The sequence below is a fragment of the Gopherus evgoodei genome, chromosome 7 (assembly GCF_007399415.2).
Source record: "Gopherus evgoodei ecotype Sinaloan lineage chromosome 7, rGopEvg1_v1.p, whole genome shotgun sequence".
NCBI classification, from domain to species: domain Eukaryota; kingdom Metazoa; phylum Chordata; order Testudines; family Testudinidae; genus Gopherus; species Gopherus evgoodei.
The window spans coordinates 65,723,908-65,750,006 of NC_044328.1; the positions used below are offsets into that span (position 1 = coordinate 65,723,908).

The 26,099-nt window shown below is 43.4% G+C and overlaps 1 protein-coding gene across 4 annotated transcripts in view; it reads right to left on the reverse strand.

Annotated features, from left to right (window-relative positions):
• Positions 1 to 18,543: 18,543 nt before the first annotated feature.
• The window catches only part of SAMD8 (sterile alpha motif domain containing 8), a 33,369-nt gene continuing 25,813 nt past the window's right edge, over positions 18,544 to 26,099 (reverse strand). For all 4 annotated transcript variants that reach the window (XM_030569512.1, XM_030569510.1, XM_030569511.1 and 1 more), the window contains one exon: positions 18,544 to 24,564. In XM_030569512.1, coding sequence (XP_030425372.1) covers positions 24,260 to 24,564 — 305 coding nt within the window. In that variant the 3' untranslated portion in view covers positions 18,544 to 24,259. The remainder of the gene's footprint in view (positions 24,565 to 26,099) is intronic.

Sequence of the window (26,099 nt, forward strand, 5' to 3'; positions counted from 1 at the left end):
TACTGCTGCTCCTTGGTAGTGGATTAATTTTGTCGACGGGACAGCTCTCTCTAATCACCATAGATCTTACAGTGTCACATATGCATCAGTACAGCTGAGCTGCTGTAAGCTCTCTAGTTTATACATAGCCTTAGGCCTGGTCTAGACTACGCATTTAAACCGATTTTAGCAGCGTTAAACCGATTTAATGCCGCACCCATCCACACTACGAGGCCCTTTATATCGATATAAAGGATCTTTAAATCGGTTTCTGTACTCCTCCCCAACGAGAAGAGTAGCGCTAAAATCGGTATTACCATATCGGATTAGGGTTAGTGTGGCTGCAAATCGACAGTTTTGGCCTCTGGGCAGTATCACACAGTGCACCACTGTGACCGCTCTGGACAGCAATCTGAACTCAGATGCAGTGGCCAGGTAAACAGGAAAAGCCCTGTGAACTTTTGAATTACATTTCCTGTTTGCCCAGCATGGAGCTCTGATCAGCACAAGTGGCGATGCAGTCCCAAATCCAAAAAGAGCTCCAGCATGGGCCGTACGGGAGATACTGGATCTGATCGCTGTATAGGGAGACAAATCTGTTCTATCAGAGCTCCGTTACAGAAGACGAAATGCCAAAGCGCTTGAAAAAAAATCTCCAGGCTACACAGTGCTGCGTGACAAGCGTAACGGAAAGCCAAAGAATCAAATGGACGCTCATGGAGGGAGGAGGTACTGAGGACTCCAGCTATCCCAGAGTCCACAGCAGTCTCCGAAAACTATTTGCATTCTTGGCTGAGTTCCCAGTGCCTGTAGGTTCAAACACATTGTCCAGCATGGTTCAGGGTGTAGCTCGTCAATTTACTCCCTCCCCCCACCACATGAAAGAAAAGGGAAAAATCGTTTCTTGACTTTTTTCAATGTCACCCTATGTCTACTGAATGCTGGTGGTAGACGCGATGCTGCAGCAGTGAAGAGCAGTATCTGGTCCTCTCCCCTCCCCGGTGGCTGATGGTACAATATGACTGATATCTGTTGTCACCATCAGCCTATGAGTGCTCCTGGCTTACCTCAGGTGAGGTCGGCCGGGGGCGCCTGGGTAAAAATAGGAATGATTCCTGGTCATTCCCAGTAGATGGTACAGAATGGCTGGTAACTGTTCTCATCATAGCAACTAGGGGCTGAGCTCCATCAGCCCCCTCCCTTTCCTTTGTAAAGAAAAGATTCTGTCCTGCCTGGACTATCATAGCAGTGGGATGCTGGGCTCCTCTCCTCCGCACCACTTAATGTCCTACCTGGACTGTCATAGCAGCGGGAGGCTGCCTCCCCCTCATTTTATCTCACTAACAAGTCAGTGTTTCTTATTCCTGCATTCTTTATAACTTCATGACACAAATGGGGGGGACACTGCCACAGTAGCCCAGGAAGGTTGGGGGAGGAGGGAAGCAACGGGTGGGGTTGTTGCAGGGGCACCCCCCGTGAATGGCATGTAGCTCATCATTTCTGCGGGATCTGACACCGAGCAGCTGTGCTCTCTGATACACTGCTTCTCTAGCACACTTGCCCCGTATTCTAGGCAGGACTGACTATTTTTATAAACCATAAAGGAGGGATTGACTTGGGGAGTCATTCCCAGTTTTACCTTTGCGCCCCCGGCCGACCTCAGCCAGGGGTACCCATGATAGCAGCAGACAGTACAGAATGACAGATAACCATCATCTTACTGCCAATTTACAATGGCAGCAGACAGTTCAGAACAACTGATAACCATCTCTGCTATCATGCAAAAGCAAACAAATGCTGCTGTGTAGCGCTGCAGTAACGCCTCTGTTAGCGGCATCCAGTAGACATACGGTGACAGTAAAAAAAAAGCTGAATGGGCTCCATGGTTGCCATGCTATGGCATCTGCCAGGGCAATCAAGGGAAAAAGGGCGCGAAATGCTTGTCTGCCATTGTTTTCCCTGAGGAAGGAATGAGTGACGACATTTACCCAGAACCACCCGCGTCAATGATTTTTGCCCCATCAGGCACTGGGATCTCAACCCAGAATTCCAAGGTCCGGGGGAGACTGCGGGAACTATGGGATAGCTACAGAATAGCTACCCACAGTGAAACGCTCCAAAAATCGACGCTAGCCTCGGACCATGGACGCACACCGCCGAATTAATGTGCTTAGTGTGGCCGCACTCGACTTTATACAATCTGTTTTATAAAACCGGTTTATGTAAAATCGGAATAATCCCTTAGTGTAGTCGTACCCTTAGTCTCCAGTTCCTTTGTTTCTGATAAGTCAGTTTGCAGTAATGCAGCAGTAAAGACATAGCAGAAAACGTCATTTGGTGGAAAGAAAGTGTGGGTATAATGTGAGGGTTGTACTGATTCAGAGGTGATTGTATGCATGGTGGAGAAAACATCAGAGGGCACATGAAAAATGCAAGAGATGCCTGCCCACACTCAGCAAATATCTATATTGGGGAAATAATCCCCATTCAAAATTCTGTTATACACTAGAAATGGTGCAGCTGTGCTGCTGTAGTATAGACACTACGGAGATGGAAGAGGTTCTTTTATCACTGTAGTAAATTCATATCCAAGAGGCTAGGTCAATGGAAAAATTCTTCTGTCGATTAGTGCTGTCTATACTGGGGCTTAGGGCAACTTAACTAAGTTTCTCTAGAGTGAATTTTTTCTTTCCCCTGAGCTACATAGCCAGATCAACCTAACTTTGTAGTGTAGACCAGCCCTGAGTAGGGAATCTAAAGTCAGTTTTAACTAACCAAAACAAGAGGCCTTTGCTGTGTCTGGCATGCTACAGACCATAGGACCGTATGATGCAAGTTTAAGACATTCATGGTGACAAACATATTACTATTTAAATAAAGATTCAAATGAAGTCAGCATCCAGCCCCCTGCTATGCAGTTTGGGGGGATGGGAATAAAGGTAATTGTGCCATTATGGTGCTATTATTGGAAGGGTATATGATCAAATTGGCTACTTGTCTCTGAAAAAGAGGAAATTGTTGCACTTGGTTTCAGGGTCTGTCCTTGTTTCCAATTTACTACATACATAAAAAAGCCACTGCGTTTTATGCCGTTTTCCTAATTCCTGCATATGGTAGCAACATAAAGGTACCACCAGACAGCTAAGCAAATGAAACTGCCACATGCCTCAAGAATTGCACTACTCTCACCCCACACCTGGTGATTGCCACCCTTTTGTTTCCCCTGACCCTGGTGAACAAATTCTCCCCACCACAGTTTCCAAAGCCTTTTTGTGCACCTCTCCCTAACCCTGAACACCCCACCAAAACCATCCCATGCTGCCCTACTTCCCTGCTACTGTGGTCCTGGCTTTTCCACTTTGAAAATGTGGGCACCCTATACATAATGTGTGAACACAAAAATAACAAAGCAACTGTCCTTTAATTGTTTCTGGAATACATATTGACTAGGATTCCTCCCCTACAACTAGTGCTCCTGAATACTGTGGTCTAAGCTGCTAAAAAGCACCAGTCAGGTCACTGGCACTAATAGCCAGAAAACTTCCCTTTTTACAGTGCTCATCTGACCACAGAAGAGGTTCCTTTCTAAGAATGGAAAGCGAAGCTAGACTGAGTGTCACATGATTGTTCTGCAGCAGTCAGTCATGCCCTATGACAAACCCCACAGCAGAAATTGCTTAGTCACCAGTGCAATTTTTGTGCTGGGCCAAGGAACAATCTGTATGGCACAGCTGGTTCTAAAGTTCCTAGTCCCCTCTAATAGTATTGCCTTTTTAATTTTTTTGGGACACAAAATGAGATGCCACAAGAGAATATAATTAATTCACTATTATATGATAGAGTGGTTCATAATTTATCAGAATATATGGCACTAAAATAATATTATGGAAAAGAAAGCCGTTTAGGAGCCGGGTCCAATATATTCCTGTTTGGTATCCATAAACGATGTGCAGAGTTGAACAACTGAATACAGTTTTCAGGTCCCGCAGAAATACATTCATGCTGGAGGACCCAGTAAGCTAATACATTTAAATAAGAAGAGGAGCACATTACAGGAGACAATGTATTAGTGAGTGAATACCAAATACACAGATCAAAGGAGTGAACAACAATTGGAGAGAGAGATAGAGGGATGGGAGGAGGAAATCAACGTTTTGAAATATTCATTAGATATGAATAGATGTCTTGTTAAATACAAAATGGATTGTGGCATAAATTGTATAATAGTTCATTATTTACAACCATAAGTCCACTACTTAAAGAAACAATCACCCATTATGAACAAACCTAATCCACCTACCTGAAATCAGGCTTTAAAAAAAAAAAAGTTTTAGTTATGACTTGGTTTAATTTTTAGAAATTAGAGACTGCAAGAAATAACCGCCCCACCCATAGGAAATGGTGGTGAATCACTGCTCTTTCAGGAACAACATAAAGACCAAAGCTGAAGCAAGACTGCATCCTCTTCCCTTTTGTGTCAGCATTCTATTAAGGGTATAAAAACCATGCATCCATCCCTCAGTTCCTCTCTAGCTACAGACACATCCCTTATGCCTTCAAAGTATTGTGGCAGCAGGGTCAATGTGGATCTGCAGAGATGATGTATCTGGAAAACAAAGCTTACTTTGGTAGGTATCTTCCTATGCCTTCATAACATTGTCTCCTCGAGATTTTAGCTGTTGTCACAACCACCCCTCCCCATTCCCTTCTCTCTAAATTGGCTTTCCTCCACTGTCTGCACCATTCAGCCAGCTCCTCCAGCCATATTTCTAAACTAACGCCACTTTGTGGGGATCCAGGCACTAGTCTCTGTCAGAATGCACTTGTCTGTGTCAATGCATGGGGTTGGTTGAGAGTGATTGTAAAGTTGTTATGCAAATTTACCAGCTCTTGGAAAAACTGTATTGACCCGTTACTATGATGATCTAGAAAAATACTAAGTGAGGTACTTGCCCATTAAAAAAAAAGAAAGCAAGTGGGTAGAATTCATATGTATTTCCACCAAACAGCTTGGCTAAGCTGGAGATAGGGCTGAACACACATATCAATAATTTATGGCTAAAAAATGTAAGAACTTTGCCGATACCACTTACTGAGAGTTAGAAACCCAGGAAATGCAGACTTGAGGACAAACTAAAAAGAAAGCCAAGCATAACACTGCAGCTAGGGTACTCAAACTTCCAGAACTCTGCTAAGGACATGCTGAATTGTCCCAGTTTAACTAACTGTGATTTTAAACCAATTTCATGAAACTGGTGCAAAAAGTATCCATTCCTATTTCAGTTTAATCCAGGCTTCTTTCATTTTTTGTTTAAATCAATTAGGAACAGGATTAAATTAAACCAAAAAAAGTCACTCCTAAAACTAAAGCAGAATGTCCACCACACAGGGCATTGCACCAGTTTAAATAAACTTGCACCAATGCACATGTAGGGAAAGGTTGTACTCACAATAGCACCAGTGGGTGGTAATTGTGGGACCAGGAGAAAGATAGTTCAGGGATTCCAGCTGGGGAGCCAGAATGGCTGCAGGAGTCACCAGTGCTAAGGGAGCCCTGTAGCACTTTGAAATTGTATAGGAAACCTGAGCTGGAGGAAGCTTAGGTGCCCTTAGCACTGTAGGATCATTGGGGGCCGAAGGAAGCTGGACTCCCTCTGCTTATACTAGACTTTATAAAGGGCAGCATCACTTCTGGTGGTGGCTTCAGGATCCCAATTATTCACACATATAAAGTCAATCCCAAAGCTCCTTAGTCTTTCACAAACAATAAGAAAATAAAAGGGGGAGGGGGGGAAATTCCATTATGAGAGAGAGCTTCAGAACCTAAGGGAAGGGGACGGTAGCCAACCTAGGACACATGAGTGAGCTTGTACTTACTTTTACTTTTGTATTTTTCTTTGCTTGATGAATCCTTTCTCTTCTTTTTCCTTTTTGGTGGGGTTTCCATCTCCCTTGAGGTTTTTCTCTGTGCCTCAGGGAATAAGTCCTGGTCTAACATAGGTAAACACTGCTATGCTTTAACTCCTGCACCAGTCTGTTTTACTAAGGCTTTAGGGTGGCTAAATTGGTGGGACTTTATCCCTTGTAGGAGGAGCTACTGTAGAGCCTTTTATGGGGAGGGGTATTTTGCGTTTTCTGCTTTAAAAGGGAGTAAGAGGTTCTGATAAAAGCACAATCTAAAAACATTCAAATTACTGACTGTTAATAAAAATATAACTGCCCTTGCAAATCTAAGGCTCATAGGAAAGTTGGTTCAGATAAAGAGCCCAGTTTCCCTAATTCACTGAAATGAAGTAATGAAATCTGAGTGATGTAAAAAATGTGTATAGCAGTTTGCACCTGAAATGGCAGTCAGTAAACATGAATACAAGTATTAACTCCTGCTGTATTGTTGGTGTTTTTCTGTCTCTCATTTCTATTTGAATTCTATGCAGCTCTAATCGTACTCAGGGCTTTACAAACATTCACTAATTAATCCTCACATCACCCTCTTGAGATAATATATTCCCATTTTACAGACAGGGAAAACTGAAGAAGAGAGCTTAAGTAGCTTCCTTAAGGTTACAGAGAGGATTGTTATAAAAGGCAGGGCTGGAACTTGGGATTTCCAGACTTCCAGTCTTGTGTTTAGACCACATCTAATCATCTGTTACTATTTTTTCTATTATATTTTCGGATACTATTTATAAGGTATTTATTTTCAGTGCCAATGGATCCAAGTACACATAGGATAGCAGTTAGATTTATATCAGGTAGAGTTGCTAATGGCCTCTAATTGAGGTGTAACTAACATTTAAGAGCAAGGTACTAGAATATGTCCCCCAGTTAACAAATGAGGAAAAATGTGGCATGAGTACACTTTTGGGACTGAGACCACTGAAGGAGATATAGTCTTCTAGCCTACTGAGGCAAGGCCTTCATAAACTTCCTAGCATGTGAGGGAGGGCAGCATTTTCTGTTTGGTAGGATTACTGATTATGCTGGGAGGGTTAACACTTCCTTTTCCCTACTACATGCCTCTGCAGGGTGCTGCTTTAAAGGGATTGAAACTTCAGCAAGCCTTGCCCCTACTTTGTACTATGCTAAGGGCCTGTAAAGGGTTAATTCTGAGGTGGCTCCCCTACATGGAATAGTATTTGAATGAATGGCTTTCACTTAACTATATTCATCCCAGCTGCCCACCCAGTTACTACACTTATTCTCCTACTAGCCAGTGGTTTCCACCTGAAAGACTACTAGGGCACTTTGGCCCCAGCCAACAAACACTGAGGCATGTAATTGTACTCATGTGAGTTCTATTGGTTTTGATGAGACTCTTCCCACGAGTAGAGTTATATGTGTGCATCAGTGTTTGCAGGGTTGAGGCACTGGACTCTAAAGGGGTTAGGAAGGGCTCTCTCCAAATCCTATGGTATTCTGAGGAGAAAAATGAGGCTTTTCAGATCATCTCTTGCATTTTTATTTGATTCAGCTGTGTTGCTATGGATGTCTTTTACAACAGGGGGAAGTCTATACACAACCCCTAGACTAGAGACTCTAATGAAACCTGCAGACAGATCAGAGAAGGTGGCGATTATGATTCCAGTTCAAAACATTTCCTTTTAATCAATAGGGTTAAGTCCCTGGCATTGTGTGAAAAATAGGGGGTGTATAACAAAAATTAAAGGGAGACAGGTGACCTTTGAAGATTTACGTCCTGATCATGAAAACACTTACATATGCAGAGTTACACATGAGAGAGGCCCCACTGAATTGTGTGTTGCCAGATGAGTGCTGTTGATTGTAAGCTTCTGGGGGTGCCTTAAATACATCACCCTTAAATCAGGCTACCAAGTATTGTATCGAAACAAAGGATGCTGTGTCACAGCACTCCACGCAGGAGCCATTAAGTTGGTCTCAAAAGTTTCAGACTTTTCATGTCTAAAGTTTTTTCAGGAAGTTGTAAGAGGGTCACGTGCCTCAGACAAACTCCATGGGCTAAATGAATCTGTAATACAACTCCAATGAAATTCCACCATAGCTGAATAAGCCTCCACAGGTTTTACTTACTGTTTTACTTACTGAGGTGATCTGCATCATAGTAGCATACAATACGATTGTCCCTGCCAAATGGATTTCTAGTCCCTTGTCTTGGAGCTTGATCCTGCCAGATCAGTGGTCCTCAATCTTTTCATCCGACGGGCGCCAGACAAAGGACCGTGGCATTTTGGCAGATGCTCAACTGCCAGCCAGGATGTGGGTGCATTTAGATGCCCCCATAGGCACCATATTGGGGACCCCAGTGCCAGATGCATAGTCCTGCAAGATGTTGTATGTTCTTGTGATAAACACTCCCACTGAAATTAGGAGATGTTGAGGGTGCTTAGCACCTTGCGGAACTAAGATGAGGTTCCCCGGACCTACATCAGGGCTTGTCATGGCTGGAAATGCTGCAAGAAAGCTTTATGTGAGAAACTGCTTTAGCCAAGGATTTTAGCCTGTTAAACTCTAAGAAGCATGTTATACTTGTATTTATATGTAATAATTTGTTTCCATTGTTATCCTTACTCAGTAGCTCTTAAATCTTAATCTTCTACAGTAAATTTATGATTGTTTTCCTATAACTCCATAGTGGGGTGGTATAAAGGACCTGATTCTGAGTTGTACCAGTCAAACTGTGTGTATACTGGGATTAGCGAACCTGATAGTTACTGTGAGTGTGTAGTGACAGAGGCTGGACACTACAGGACGTCTGTTCAGAGTTGCTCAGGAACTGCAGGACACCAAATGTCAACCTGCAAGGCAAAGTAAAGGAAAGCAGAATGCTGAGGAGATTGTTTGGGTGGCTAAGAGACTGGGAGTTTCAGGGGGTTGACTCCTAGTTTAGCACCAGCAAGTCTTGGTCGTGCTGAGGCAGGAAGTAACACAGTCACTCACAGTCCTGGGCACTCCAAGAACGTGACCACTAGGACAATACAATTTATAAGTACAGGAAATCAAGGACCATCAGATAAGAATAAATAATGTTTTATTTCCAGAAAGGCAGGGCTGAAAGAGAGAGAGAGAGAGAGAGAGAGAGAGAAACTGGCAGAAAACAGGGACAAAAGTAAAAAAGCAGGGGAATCAGGGAACAAATTAAATGAGTAACTACCCAATAACCCAGCAATAGTTAAACACTTCCTCCCTTCATTACTCAAAATCCCACAACTCAGGAATGACAAGAATGGCCCCAGAGCATCTCACAAGCCGTAGCTGAAGAGTGGAGGTGTAGGTCAATGAGCTGGCTGGTGCTGTTACTTTGCTTTGTCCCAGGGTAAGGTTAGGGACTGCAGATGTTAGTGTGGATGCTGACCAAGGGGAGTTCCGGGTTCGATGACTGGAAGTGATGTTAGAGAGATCAGACACATGTCCAGGATGAAGAACAAACTAGTTATTATTGTTTACAGCTGTCTTATGCCTCTGGAAGGGTCCTGGAACCAGCTTCACAACAACAGAAACAACAACAACAAAAGCTCACCCACAGTTACAGCTGCCATCTGACTCTACCAAAACCTGTGGCCAGCCTCCTTGAGAGCCTTTCCCTCCTGGTTACCACTGCCAACCACCACCAGCTCCCTTCTGCCACCCTGCAGAGTCTTGGAGCTAGCAATTCAAAAACCCTTCAGTTCGGCCAACCAGGGCCATGGCTTCTGGAAGGGGAAACCCTCCCACTTTGATTGCTGAGTCCGCTCTGGGTCTTTTTACATATAAGCAGGAGACTTCCTGCAAAGTCCATCTCCATACCCCAGGAGTCAGGCTGTGCTTATTACTGCATGGGACTGGGACCTAGCTGTCCCCTTTCTCCCAAACAAAATTTTAGGTATCTGCACCCGGTTCCGATGCTAAGAATTATGCTGTACCAATCGGCACCTACAGCTAATATGCAGCTGCACATTTCCACAATGGTGTGTGGCTTGATCCAATTTAACTCCAGGTTTGAAGTGGGCTGTGTCAGTGTAACAGATGTCATGCGGTCTGGAATAAGGGTTTTTTAAACCTTCTAATGCACATACTACTGACTGAGGCTTAGTTTACACTACAACATTTTGCTGTCATAGCTATATTGAGTAGGAGTGTAAAAAAATCCCCACACCTGCTAGCCAACATAGGTATGCTGGCAAAACACCTGGTGTAGATGCAACTATGCTGACAAAAGGAGCGCGTCTGTTGGTTTAGTTAAGGTCATTCGAGGAGGCAGCATAACTATTCCAGCAGAACTCCTGTTGACTTATTCTGTCTCTCCACTGGGGGGCTCTGCCAGCATAGCTATACCAGCAAAGGCTGTGTAGTGTAGACCAGCGTTTTTCAAACTTTGGGTCGCAACCCAGTACTGGGTCGTGGCATGTCAGGCACTGGGTTGCTCTGGTCAGCACCGCTGACCGGGACGTTAAAAGTCCCATCAACAGTGCTGCCCAGCTAAGTCAGGCTAGTGCCTACCTGCTCCAACACCGCGCTGAGCCCCGGAAGCGGCCAGTAATGGGTCTAGCTTCTAGGCAGGGGGGCCACAGGCCTCCCTGTGCTGCCCCACGCCCTAAGCACTGGGAACTGGCCAATGGAAACAGGGAGAGTGGGGGGCAGTGCCTGCAGGCGAGAGTCACGTGCCGCTACCTAGGAGCCGGACCTGCTGCTGGCTGCTTCTGGGGCGCCGCATCGTCCGTGGTGCCAGGACAGGCGGGAAGCCCACCTCTGCACCCCGGCTGCACTGCTATCTGGGAGGCACAGGAGGTAAGTCTGTGCCCCAACCCCACGCCCCAATCCCCTGCCCCAGCCCTGAGCCCTCCCAAACCTAGAACTCCTTCCTGCACCCCAAACCCCTTATCCCCAGCCCCACCTCAGAGCCCACCTAGAGCCCTGACCCCCTCCCAGACCCCAGACCCCTGCCCAAGCCCTGAGTCCCCCTCCAAACCCAGAACACCTTCCTGCACCCCAAACCTCTCATCCCTGGCCCAGAGCCTGCACTCCAAGCCCAGAGCCCTGACCCCCCTGCACCCCAGCCCCTTACTCCAGCCCAGAACCCTCTCCCATACCCTGAACCCCTCATTCCTGGCCCCACCCCACAGCCCTCAACCCCATACTCCAACCCTCTGCCCCAGCCCTGAGCCCCTCTCCTGCCCAAACACTTCATACCCAGCTCCGTTGGGTCACAATCATCAACAATTTTATTTAACTGGATCCCCAGAAAAAAAGTTTTAAAACCACTGGTGTAGACAAGCCCTAGACTGTTATGATGGTGGTCAATATAGAAATGTAGATCCCAGTAACTGAAAATGGTTACTTCTCGATTGAAGGAATTGATAAATTACTGTTTCTTTAACAAATGCAGTTACATGTTGTGGCTTGTTCTGACAGTTCATCTCAGAAGTAGCAAAAATGTTGAATTGGCTGCCTTCCTAGAAAAGGCCAGAACAAACGCCTCAGGTAATGGGGATTAGGGTGGAATGCGGTTTGGAAGGAGAATTTCTACTCATCCACTCAAAAGGATATTCTTTTCCCTCTCACGTAAGAAGTGTGTTGTTGTAATGGTTGGGAAAGAAATGAAAGATGTACAAGTACAAAGATACTGAAACTAGCAAGTATAAACTTTGGCTTAAGTTTGTGATGGCTGTTCTCAGTGACTGCTAGTCTAGTCATTACAGGATTATAGCAAATAACATTGCTTGCTAGTTTTCTTTCAACTGCAGCTTTACTCAGCTTTTCACTTTGTTGTAGGCACAAGTGAACAACTCTTGTATAGTTGGAGTGGGCTACATCCTTTTTGACAATTGCACAGACTAGTAACCCTAAAACTCCTGCTGCATTTTAGAGTTTTGTTTGGTTAAATCCAGTGACACTTCTGGAATATCTACGGGTAAGTGCATCCTTAATTCATTTTCCAGTAGGATGGATTTCAAATCTGTGTTACAAACTTGCAGTGCAGTGTTGTGCTGCTATGACACACAGACAAGCTTAATGCTCTAGTAATTTTAATTTATCAAGAATATTTCTGTTGGCAGGATTCTGGAAGTTCTTGTCATCATTCATAGAAAACGCACACCTGTTGTCTAGCTGGAATCCATTAATCAGCTTCTAATAGCAGAGTAAAATATCTGTCTTTCAAACTTTAGTTCTTACATTTACCAATATTTTAAAGCATCCGAATGAATCATGGCAAAACATCAGGCTTATATTTTTGCACATAGCTACCATTTCGTACATCCAACATTTTGACCAGGGTTCATTCAGGGTAAATGGCAGAATACCAAAGAGTAATGCATATTCTACACCTCCTCTAGATCTTAAGATGCTCGTAGATTTTAAAGGCCAGAAGACCTGATTATGACCATCTAGTCTTACCTTCTGCATAACAGGACCTATGTCATCTGTCTGACCTGGGCACATAGGAGGAATTGTGGGACAGCAGTGGATGACTATCAACACTCAAGTGACCTAGGGTTTGGCTACACTTGCAGGTGTGCAGCGCTGGGAGTTAAAGCTGTCTTCATACAGCTGTGTACGGAAAGTGCTGCAGTGTGGCCACATTTGCAGCATTTGCAGTGGTGTTGGGAGTGGTGCATTATGGGCAGCTATCCCACAGAGCACCTCTTCCCATTCTGGCGCCGCGGGAAGGGGGTGGGTCATTCTGCTTCCTGTCCCAATGTCCCATAATGCATCGCTTCACATCCCAGCAATCCCTGTGTTTCTGTCCACGTTTGGCGCCATCTTGACTCTCTCAACGGTTTCTGTGCAGCACGATTTCTGTGAGAAATGGAGCCCGAACTGCCGAGGAGTATGCTGATGAGTGTCGCTAGCACATCACGTTTGGCAGTTGAGCTATTCCTTAAGATCCAAAGTGATGAGGAGTCCGACGATGATAGCGAGTCGTATGACGCGTACGACACGAAATTGCTTGTGGCATTCACGGAAATGCTCAGCACCATGGAACGCCGCTTTGGGGCTTGAGAAACAAGCACTGAGTGGTGGGAATCACATCGTCATGGAAGTCTGGGATGATGGGCAGTGGCTGCAGAACTTTCGGATGAGAAAAGCCACTTCCATGGGATTGTGTGAGGAGCTTGCCCCCACCCTGCGGCACAAGGACACGAGATTGAGAGCTGCCCTGCCGGTGGAGAAGTGAGTGGCTATTGCAGTCTGGAAGCTGGCAACTCCAGACAGCTACCGATCGGTCAGGAACCAGTTTGGAGTGGGAAAGTTGACCGTTGGAATCTTGTTGATGCAAGTTTGCAGGGCCATTAATCACATCCTGCTAAGAAGAACCATGACTCTGGGGAACCTGCAAGACATTGTGGATGGCTTTGCACAAATGGGTTTTCCAACTGTGGAGGGGCAATAGATGGGACGCATATTCCTATTCTGTCACCACCCCACCTAGCATCCGAGTACATTAATTGGAAGGGGTATTTCTCCATGGTTCTCCAGGCACTTGTGGGCGTTTCATTGACATTAACACAGGCTGGCCCAGAAAGGTGCATGATGCATGCATCTTTCTGAACACTGGCCTCTTCAGGAAGCTGCAGGCTGGGACTCTTTTCCCAGACCAGATCACAGCAGGGGATGTCGAAATGCCCATTGTGATCCTTGGAGACCCCCGCTTACCCGTTAATGCCGTGGCTCATAAAACCGTATACAGGGAACCTTGACAGGAGCAAGGACCGGTTCAACTACAGGCTGAGTCGGTGCCGAATGACCGTGGAGTGTGCTTTTGGCCATTTAAAGGGGCACTGGCAATCTCTGTATGGGAAGCTAGACTTGGGGGAAAGTAGCATCCCCATAGTTATATCCGCGTGCTGTACCCTCCATAATATTTGTGAAGGGAAGGGTGAAAGATTCAGTCAGGCATGGACCCCTGAGATTCAATGCCTAGAGGCTGAATTTGCACAGCCAGAGAGCAGGGCTACTAGAGAGGCCCAGCACAGGGCTGCAAGGAGGGAGGAATTTGAGGCTGAAAACCAACAGTAATGTTTGGTGCCTTGCACGGGAGTGAAGTGCAGTGGTTACAATGTTAGTAGGAATCTGTGTTTCCTAAGCTGATTTGCAGTGCCTGTTTCTTTCCTAGGCTAAGGTATCTTTGACTTTCTGTAATAGACTGTAAAGACTGTTTTCAAAGCCAAGAATTCATTCATTGAAAAGAAAATTACCTTATTGACAGACACAAAACTTTTTGGGAACCTAAAAGGGCAGGGGGGTGAGTGGGGAACTGTACAGTCACAGGTTTGAATATGTCCTGTCTGGAGTGCTGTGCAATGACTGCTGCACTTCAGGATGGCTATACTGCATGGTGACGGGGGTTCAGTGCAGAGGGTAAGGGTCGTAGTTCTCAGGGCTGGTTGGTGAACGTACAGGTGTTGGGGGCAGCTGGTGGTGGTAAGAACCTGGATGCTGTGGAAGGGGGTTTTGAGCTGACATTGGGGCACAAGGGAAAGAGCTTTGGGATGGCGGGTGCGGGTGCACGGCAGTGCTCTGCCTGCATGGCTACGAGCGCCTGGATAGAGTCCGCTTGGCGCGCCAGGATGCTTATCAGCTGCTTTGTGCTTTTCTTCCTGTCCGCTGCGTTTCTCTGGTGGACCCTGCTTTCCCTTTCCCTCCAGTCCTGCACTTTTTGATTCTCTGTGACAGAGTGATCCATAACTGCTTGCAGCATGTCTTCTTTGCTTTTTCGCAGCTTCTTCCGGAGGTTTTGTAGTCTTTGAGGCATTGATAACACGGGCAGCCAAGATCTCAAGGTTGCTTCTGTAAAGGCAAAAAATGCAACACTTGACAGAGGCAGCATTGTTTATACCAGACAGTTATTCCCACACAGTTAAGGAGTGTAACAGTCTTCACAATAGCATAATTTTCCCATCCCAAAGAGTGCACATAACCCACGGGAGCCCCAAAATGGTGAGTAAGGGGGGACTGATTGTTTCAGGGCTCTACTGTCCTCAGGGTTTCTGTGCGTTGGGGAAAGCAAACAGCTGCAGGGGGCACCTACACTGAATACTATCCCAACATTTTCCACAGGAGTTGATCCTGGAAGATATCTTGCTGCTGCGGGTCACCTGGGAAGGGGGAATGATTGGTTCAGGGCTGTACTGGGGTTTCTGTGCATTGGGGAAAGCAAACAGCTGCTGGGGGCACCTACACTGAACACTATCCCAAAATTTTTCACAGGAGTTGATCCTGGAAGATATCTCGCTGCTGCGGGTCACCTGGGAAGCACGGGTGGGTCTTCTACAGCAATGCGGATTCCGCCCAGGCCCCTATGCAGCTTGCCTGTGTGCAGCAATGGTCCCCCCACCCCTCGCGGCACAGTGGCGTGAATGTGTTAGCCTGACTGGGACAAGGACCACAGTGGCTCTCCCAATAAACTTGCGCAAGTGCATTGCCCACGCTCTGGCAGAAACTTTTGAAGAGATTACCGAGGCCAATTACCGCATCAATGGGCTATTCCACATCTAGGCATGCATGCATGCAGTCCTAACCCTCCCTTCTCTCCTAAAAATTTACATCATGAAAATAAAAGCCGCTTACCGGGAACCCGCTCCTCTGTTTGTCCTCCACCAAGTACTGGATGCTGCGACTGGCTACTTTCCTCTTGGCTTGAGAAGAGCTCCTGGCTGCATGCCTCCAGGGACTCCAGGGTGTCTCCCCCCAACACAGTACCCTCACTCTTGCTTTCCTCCTCCTCCTGCTCTAAAGTGTCCATTGTGGTCCTTGGAGTGGTGGTGGGGTCACCCCCAAGTATCGCGTCCAGCTCTTTGTAAAAATGGCAGGTCGTGGGGCAGTGCCAGAGTGGCAGTTTCCCTCGCGGGCTTTGCAATAGGCACTCTGCAACTCCTTCACTTTAACCCTGCACTGCAGCTCCTCCCGGTCATGGTCCCTTTCCAGCATGGCCCTTGATATCTGCCCATAGGTATCGTAATTCCTACGGCTGGAGCGCAGCTAGGACTGCACAGCTTCCTCCCCACAAACACTGATGAGGTCCAGCAACTTGCCATTGCTCCATGCTGGGGCTTGTTTGCCACATGGAGCCATGGTCACCTGGAAAGATTCACTGATTGCACTCCACACCTGGCTGAGCAAACAGGAAGCGGATTTTTAAAATTCTTGGGGCATTTAAAGGGCCAGTCACCTGAGGCCAGGGCAATAGAGTTCGAACTGATGAGCAGAGTGGCTGAACAGGTATTCTGGGATACCTCCGAATACCTCTGGAGGCCAACAACTGTCTACATATGGGAGTTATACTGGTATAGCTGTAGGGGAAAGTTAATTCACTATAACTATGCCAGTCATTTCCCTTTGTAGACAACCTAACTCTGCAGTGAAGACATGCCCTAAGAGAAGCAGAGTATGCCTACCCTGGAGTGGGAAGATATAATTTCCAGCTTGAATAGACATAATTTCCAGCTTGAATAGACATACTTGCATAGCTCTGATCCAGCTAGTGCACTAAAAATAACAGCAAGCTGCCCCAGCATCCAACATTGGATCTAAACACAGATATAAAGGTTTTATAGTTAGCAACTGAGATCAAGAGGGGCCAGCCCACATTCAAATGAATGAAAAATCTAGCAACGCAAAGTAATATTTTACTGCTTTTTTTATTCAAGATGAATGGCCAATGCATTCTTCTTTGAAAGAAGTCTATTCTGTATGCACAGTAACTGCATTTCAAAAGACTTCATAAGGATATTATATATAATGTCACCGCTTTTGGGGAGCCCCCCAGGTAAGCACTGCTCAGAGCCTGCCTCTCCCTGTCCTGCGCCCCAACCCCCTGCGCCCTCCCCCAACCAAACTCTGCTGCTGGGAGGTGGTGGTGGGGGGAAATGTGTACAAGAGACTGCAAAAGCTGGTAGAAATCATGCCATTCAATAGTATGATTTTTAAGCACCTCTGTATTTATAATATAGGCACTCCTAATTAGAGGTAGCTGATTGATTGGTGAAGATTTTACACAAGTCAAGATTAATACAAACTGTCCACTGAATATCCCAGAGGAGTTGCTGTTTCCAATCCAGCCTTATAAAGGAGGGAGAGGAGAGCAGAGACACCCCAAGCTCTCTGCTCCCTCTTCTCATCCAGCTTTGGCTCTTCCCTCCCCCACTGCTGTTTCCTACAGCGGTTCTGATTGGCTTCTCTTTCCCAGGAGGCAGGGAAGCAGGAGAAAGGGAGAGGGGAAGTCTGGAAACCCAGAGCCTTTCAGCAGTGGCCAAAATCCACCTTACTTGTGGTAAGTTCATGAGAGTGGGCAGTACTGGAGCAGATGTGTTCCCCTGCTAAGGGCCTAATGATTGCTGCATTTTAGTCACGGGTATTTTTAGTTAAAGTCACAGGCAGTAAACAAAAATTCATGGCCAGTGACCTGTCCATGACGTTTACTAAAAATACCAGTGAAGAAAAACCTGTGTGGGGTGCTGCCCAGGGGCCCCGCAGGTGCTAGGGGAGGGCAGCCCAGTTGCTTGGGGGCAGGGGTGGCAGGTGGCAGTGCATGGCCCAGGGCCCCCACTGGTCTGGGGGTGGTGGTGGCAGGGCTAGCTCCCTACCTGGCTCCTGCCCCCACCCCCCAAGCAGCAGAGTTTGGGTGTGGGAGGGTGCAGGGGGTTGGGGCGAGGCAGGCTCTGAGCAGCGCTTACCTAGGGGGCTCCCCAAAAGAGGTGACATCCCCCTCTCGGCTAGGCAGAGGCATGGCCACTCAGCTCTGCAGCTGACTTGCTGGATCAAGCGGTACCTGCTCAGTTTTATTTTCGACCAGACCTTACGCAGTGCACAACACATGGAGCCCAGTTACAGGGGGAGCTAAGAGCAACCATCTCATTGAGAAGCTCTAGTGCCATGCTACCATGCTTTGGCACATGGGCTTGAAATTTGGTGTCTGGGGAGGGGGCTCACCTGCCATGGATGTACCTTTTTCCTGACCCTGTGAAAATTCACCCAAATTTGACAAGTCATAACTCTGTAAAATCTGAGTTTGCTCATGCTCAGTAGAAACTTTTGCAGGTAAATTCTCCAAAGATTCTGTTTGCACCAAGCATGGTCCACCCTATGACTTCAGGAATGAGCAGGAATTACCTGGCAATTGCTCCTCTCTGCTACTACTAGGTGGGGGGCACTGTGGTAGCAGGTACAGGAAGTGAGGGCAGAGAGACTGGCTCTCCTGTGCTCTCAATGTCTACCCATCCCCACTTGTATCCAGGCAGCAAGTATTTGGTGGAAGCAGCTACACTGGAATGCAAAGGAATTAGGAATTGGGGGTAGGGATGAGGGAAAACAGAGGAAGAGGAGGTTGCAGGAGCCAGAGACGGGAGTAAGCAGAGGAGGATGGGAACAAAGTGTGTGTGTGTGTGTGTGGTTTGATATGAGTAAGTAGACAGAGGTCAAGTGACTCAAATGTCATAAAGGAAGTCTGACCGTAGTGGGGCTAGGTGTTGAGTCCTGACACCCAGGCCCCTGTTCTACCACTATTTTCCATGTTTACAAATGTAATGTACAGCTTTGGTGCCCCGTCACCAATACCTCACTAGATACTTGACCAGTCACTTAAATTTAAAATACAAAGCAGTCTTCAGCCGTCTTCTAAAGATTTTATTTTTAATGCTTTTAAATATTTGTTCTAATACAAGATAAAAAATATATTAATTAAATCTGGGTTTAATTTTAGAGTCAAAACAATATTTACTTATTTACATTACTGTGCTTCAAACTTCATGGCCACAGGAACTTTCAAACCTTCAAGTAACACTAGAGAGAGAGTGTGTGTGAATACTTAACTAAAAAGATCCATGTTTAGTGCAAAGAAACATTTTCCCCAAAAACCTTTAAGTACTAGTTTTTATACATCTTGTTACGCTAAGCACTATACATTAGTGTAGTCTGTAATTCCTCTGTATAAATAAGTCACTTACAGTTGAATGAAAGAGGACATTAAGTTTAAAGTAAAGTAACTATTTAAATCATGGGGTTAATACATGAATTCAATATGCTCCACTTTTAAAAAGTATTTTAAATTCTTACACAACTACCACAACTCTGTTCTGAAAATGTATATCACGTAGAACTATGTACATTCCATTTATTGTAGCACACTTGTGGCTCAATCTGTGAACATTACCAGAAACTACAAAATGGATGACTCAGAACAGATGTAATATAGTACTGTGCCTTTTACTGTTCAGAAAGACATTTACAATAAAGGAGAACTATTTTGTAGGTTAATTCCATGTCAACTTTGCCCACAACAAAAGACTGTTTCAGTCAAATCATAAAAATCAGACAATGTCTCAAAGGAAAACACCAGAAAAAGACATATATATATGGATTATTAGTGGTCTACCAATTAATCCTTGACACAAAAAGGCCTTTAGGCAGGCGAGGTAATTCACAGTTCACATTAGATCATTGCTGGGGTATCTACTAATTATAAACTGCCAACCCTACAAAGCCACATCGGCTTTATAATTACCATAGGTGAATTTTGTTTAAAGAAGCCTAAATTGTTTTGAATAAAGCAACATAAATTATGGCAAAATCCTTCTTCACAAAAATATCTTAATCTTCTCAAATAGAACAAACAATACAGAAAGGAAATAATAAAAATAATGAATTAGTCATGTGGTACTTGAAGTCTACAAAAGAACTTCCATTAAATTCAGACACTTCCAAGCAACTTGATTTTGTTGTACTAATAAGAAATTATGTAACTAGTAATGAAACAGTGTAGCACTGTAGTGTGTAAGTATCTAACACTGCTGTGCTAATAAAACGTTATGCAGACTTTAGGAATGCTGTTTTAAATATTGATTTTTGTTCCAAACACCACAGTAAATTTCACTGGGAAAACAGGTCAAGAATTGCTACATTGAACAATCTACACATTTATAAATTAGCCAAGTTTTGTGGCTTGTGGGGTTAGAAACTTGTAAAAAGGTTTTATTTACCATATTAGCACTGGCAGTTGGGATTTCCAGCTCATTTTCACTGAGCTCTGCATCTTGTAATATCAAAACACTAATACAAATCGTCCTAGATTTGATGTCATCTCTACAGAAGTGACTTTACTTCGAATATTCATTTATCTTAGATATTCTATTGGAACATGTTTTCCATATGGTGCATGGAGATTTAATGTGACCTAAAATAGAAAACAAAACCATGTGCCCACTTATTTATCATATAAGGGCTCAGTTCTACATGGTGCTGAACACACTGGCCCAGATCCAGAAAAGCACTTAAAGCACAAGTAATCTCACTGAAGCTAATGGGTCTACTCGTGTGCTTAAAGTTAAGCATATGCTTAACACCTTGCAAGATCTGGCTCTAAGTCAGTCTGAAAGTCTGAGGACTTGGGGGCCTATTGAAGTGTTTCTGCTTATTTGATTTTCTTAGAAATATCAGAACTATTGAGTTGTCCTGTTTTTGCTGGAAGACTCCATAAAAGAAATAGAGAAGTGGAGTGGAAGCTTTGAGTCCTCAGTTGAAAAGCAGAGGTGTTGAATCTTTGATAAAAAGGATTCTCTCCCAAGTCTTTGTCAGGAGTTTGCGTTAAATGGATTTTAAAAAGTACTTTTTATTCAGGTTCACTCTCTGGTAGTGTCAGTTAATTTTCCAGGCCTCAGAGGAATCCTCCAGCAAGGAGAATCAAGACCAGATATTTTGAACACAAAAAATTTGCATGTAGCTTTCAGTCTTCTTATGTCACGAGACCAAGAAAGGGCACTTTCCCCTTTCATCATCACTACAGACGCCAAAATCTAAGCCTGAATTTACACTTTTGCCTTAAGTATTGAGGTCCTGAGGGACTCTGTGGCTTAACTATTTCAGCCAAGTTAAAAGGGACATAATCAGGTTTTTTGTTTGGTTTTTTTTGGGGGGAGTGGAGGGGGAGGGGGAATCTGTAAATTTGACCCTACTGTTCCAATAATCTCAGGTATTCCTTGTAACTGAAAGATTAGAGAAATGTTTTTCTATTTTATTCAGTTTATTTACTTTGTGTGTTTGAAAGTCCATTTCTTGGGTTTGCTCATCATTTGCACTTCCTGTATAAAGCACTAACCTGATGACATCACACATGTCCCGTTTTGAGGGTGAACTCATGTATGGTTTTACCCCAGGCTTTGCAACAGGGCATCTGCCAGAAAGAGCTGCAGGTAAGATGGCATAGAGGAGGCAGCATGCAGGTGTGTGAGGTCATAAAAAGGGAGGCACAGCAAGATAGAGCACGTTTAGCATTATTCAGGCCCAACCTTTCTGCTGCAAAACAAACACCAAGACTTGTTAAAAGCAGCGGCAAAAAACCTGTATAAAAACATTTTAAAATTCTGTACCTTGCTTGACTTTGAAACAAATTGTGGGGGAAAAGTCTAATCAAGTTGCCAATATTGCTTTAAGGGCCAACCCTTGTTTTGAAACTCTGAATAAAAGAACCTGAAATATTTTGTTTTCTCTTTATAGTCAGAAAGTTGTTACGAGCTACTGGATTTGTGTCTATTGGCAGAGATGCCTAACCTCCAAGAAATAGAAGGATTGACAGTCTTAATACCCTGCCCAGTTCCCAGGAAATCAGTCCTGCATGTTACAAGTATCGGAAACAGATTCTTAGCAGCAAGAGGATCAGTGTGTGAATACATAAAGCAATTGTGTTGATAGCAAATATCCTATTTTCATAAAAATATTCAAAACAAACCACAATACTGACTTGACAATACTTTAGATGTAAACAGCACTTGAGAAATAAATAAAGCTGGAGGCAAAATAAAAACCCAAGAATGTTTATGCTTTCAAAAACAAAGATTTGAACTTTAAGTATTACACCTAAAAATCTTGAGATGTCGTTTTAGGTTATGTAAACACTTCTGTGATAAGTTATAGAACTTTTTGCTTTACTAGACACGAGTAAATAAGACTGAAAAAATTCTACAATTGAGACACAGCAAAGCTGGTCAGCAGTCTGGAGTTACAGTCAGAGTCAACAGCTTTGCAAATTTAGCTGCATTTTTTATTCCTGTTTTCCCTAAAGTATCAAAAACCTCAGAGAATATAAATCTTTAACACTTTAATGCGTGTCCAAAATGTGTAAAGAAATAACACTGTTAAACAATGGCCCAATTAATTACTGGGCACTACAGAAGCAAGTGTCCCCCCATAACTGGGAACTTTTTATTCCAGAGTACTAAGAGGAATGTTCAGACTGCCTGTTCGTATCAGGAAGACTGGGGTAGCAAACAAATATTTAATTATAAAAACATAAATCCTTGGAGATTAAAGATTCTGTTTTGCAAAGTGTCAGTGCATTTCCCTAGTTTAGGTGCTGGGAGCACTCAGCAGGTTTGGATGCTTTACCATTAGCAGCAGGTTTGTTAAAGAACAGGAATGTTACAGGTATCAAAGTGTGCAGAGCAATGCAACTTACACTAGGTGTGCTCCTGCATTTGGTACAGATGCTCTGGGATATGGAATTCGTCCCAGGAACAGGAACTAAATAAACTTCAGACTTTTAAAATAAACATTCTGAAGAGCTGGTAATATATTCTCTCCTTAATTACTGTTTCTAATTCCAAGTTTAAAGTATCTTTGTTATGGCCGATAAATGTAGAGATGGGAGACCATACTAGACTGAGCTTCAAATACCTAATTAAGTCTTGCAAAATTTTACTTGCCGGGGTAAATTTGTTGTTGTTGACAGGCAAGTACTGCATGTATTTCAGTTTTCCTATAGTCACTATAAAGTGGGAGTGAACAGTTTGTATCGGGATGGCAAACTGTCATGGAAATTTTTTTAAGGCTGACATTGCACTACCTCTTCTCACACATTAGTTATTCTGAAATTATGGGATAGTGAATTAACATGATAATAACCAACATTTATGTGTTTGTTGCTATTTGCAACTCAAATTGAACTACTATTCCCCATTAAATCTGAGTAACTATAGTTAAAGCTACCTTCCTGCACACAAAAAATATATGGATAACGGTTTGTAAGATCACTAACAAGTATGGGCCCTGCTTGCACGCACTACTTCAGGCTCCAGTTCTAACCACTAGTCTTTCACAAGCAAAATCAGGCTCTCTCAAAAAAAGTGATAAAAGTTAAACCGCTTAAGATACTGTAACTACTAGTGTCATAAACAAGCAGCTTATTTCTAACAACCAGTCTATTTTCATAATTTCTAAGACTAAGTATAAAGTATTTTACTGTATATACAATTCATCAAAAACCCTTACGCATTCAAATATGTTCAACATTTGCTGATACCAGATGGATTGGGACAAAAAAAAAATAAAATAAAGATCAACATTTTTGAAACTTGCTTTTAAAACTTTTCCTGAAGGGGATGGAGGGATATCACTACATGCATTTCCCCATCTATTTACGAGGCACTATGTTACTTCAAGATAAATTTAACTATTCTATTATTCTAGTGATTGAAGAGTTGCTCATAAAAAGCATGCATAGGTTTAGGTGAAGTATTTGATAAACCATACAGAAGAGAGAGTAACTATATGACTCTAAAGCACTTAAGCTACCTCATCTTCATTTTCAACAGATGTAGCTTTCCTTTCTAAACCAACAAGAAACTGTCAAAGCAGTAGGACAATGGCATAAACCGTTTACTCTGACCAAATAAGCCCTGTTCAAACATCATCTTAATAGCTGACAACTCCCAAATCAAAAAAGCAGGCAGTTTCATCTTTGGCCTTCTGTATATACACAACACGTATTGTCCATTATACCTTTTTCAGAATTCTTATTTAAGATTTCTGGGAAACCATTTAGTAAAGAGCTACACTACTTTCCTTATTGTGACAAGCTACTCTTCAGAATCTCATTTTCTAAGTGTACACGCCTCAACAGAAAAAGTTACTTTTAAAAATAATATTAAATATAAGTCAGTGGCTAACAAATTAGTATTTAGCTTTACTTGAACAGGTAAATATTCAAGTTACCAGAGATCATCTGGACTTCAAAACAGCAAGTCTGGTAAAGCATACATTAAAGGTGTAAGTTATTCTCTACCCTAAAGCATTTTTGTAGAATCATGCCAATGGTAATGACGACGTCTCTATTTCAGATTCATAATGATCTATGGGCAGCCTCTACCTATCCTCCTAGCGTTAGATTCTACTACTACCTTATGAAGTATGGAAATCCCAACTTTGTGACTGAGAATCTAAGAAGTGGGGCATGAGGAGACCACAGGGATGGAAACAGTTATCTTCTTTTTCCAGCTAGTTCTGTAGAGATTTGTTACGAATACTTCTTACTAACTTAGATTAAACTAGGTACTCTTCATCCAATTAACTCTCTCATTATTGTAGGTTTTGAAAAGGGCCAGCAATACTCATTAGGAACTGTACCATTAACGTTGCATTCAAAAAAAGAAAACATTGGAAACCAGATTCTCGCTCTCCTACTCTGCTGATATGCTCTGGTATTAGCCAATGTGTGGTAGTACAAAAAGAGTCTTGTGGTGATGTAGAAGGCAATGAAGACATCTATAGAGTAATGTTCATGTGCAGCCAAAATGAAGAAGATTCCAAAGAGATTCAGGACCCAGGATAAAGTATGCAAGAAGTTCCAGCTTCTTGGTGTATCTAGCAAACGACAAAGTATCAAGTTAAAAGATTCACCTAGAATGTTTCACAAACCAAGGTTCTTAGCAAGTTGACTACACCCACTCCCATCAGACACTTGACATGATCTTACATTTACACAGCAATCCAAAGGACTGAACAAATTAGGGGACTGATCCGGTATTCATATACACAGCCCAATTAACTTACTTCAGAATTCTTCATTAAGAAGTATGACTATGAATCACTTCACCCATCACTGAAGTGCAACAACCACATGGGCGAAAGGGAGCACTTAACAGTACTTAGAAATAATGCACAGTAGAGGCCCGTGCGGGACTATTCTTTACTCCTGGCTCCTGTCATTATGGCAGCGGGTCCTGCAGAATCCCAGTCCCGCTGCAGGGCTCTATTACACAACAACATATGGCATGACTACAAATAGAATACCTTCTCCAGTGGCAGCTATACAGATATAGGTAGGTCTAGCATTCTCTTTAAGAAAAAAAAAAAAAAAAAAGTAAGAAGTTTCCAGGTGTGCATGTATAACTGATTTTGAGGTAATTCAGTTCCTAGTCGAGCTAGCTCTCTTAATTTGCTGTTTAATGCATTAAAAAAAAGTCACATTTTGAATTACTAACAATAAGTGATGGATAATTAATATCAGCATCAAGTACCATGTAAAGACCAGTCAAAAAAACTTGTATCTTTGTAAAGTTTTATTTTCTAAGTACTAGACTCATGTTAAGAAGCTTATTGTATCCATTACATAACCACAGTTTAAGAATCTATTAATTTTAATACTAAATCGTGAATTACTGTGATATAGCTCTGCTATTCAGAACTACTACTCACTGAGGTATTTGTAAAATGCCTACCAAAGTGATAACTAAAGCACCATAGTAAATTTAGAGAGCTATACTCTCAGTCTCCCTTGAACAAGTAGCATGTGGGAGTTTCTTTAGTTGTAGACAAGGCTTAATACTTTTTACTCACCCTGAGGTATTGACATACCAAAGTATTTTTAACTACTTTGCATTTTCATGACAACTCACTTGGGTATATCTTTTATCAATCCTCTTTATAGGTCTTTAGCACTAATAATGTGCCTTTTACTTGTATATTACATGATTTTAATAGTCACATACAGGAAGTTTGATTAGCCTATTCTAAACTTTATTCTAATTTAAAGGTTTAATACAGATGCAACTAAACTGAAGAGAGTGAGAAAGATCATTTAAAGGGGTTCCACAGCACAAAGCAGTGTCATACAGCTAGATTACAGTGTACTCTTCCAAAATCATACGTTAAGAAAATCCCAAGAGATACTGGTCCACAGTTGGAGAGTTGCCATTCATACACATCTTGTAAGAATAGAATCAAAGCCATGTACCTGACATGCTGTTTCTCAATATGCTCTTATTCCTGTCTGGCTCTGAAGTTGCTCTCCACTGCCTTTCCGCTCAATCTGTGTGCCTTAGCAGCACAACAAATGTAACTAGAATCCCAATCACTGAGAGCATGCCACTGCTTTAAAGATCAGGATTCTAGTCGAT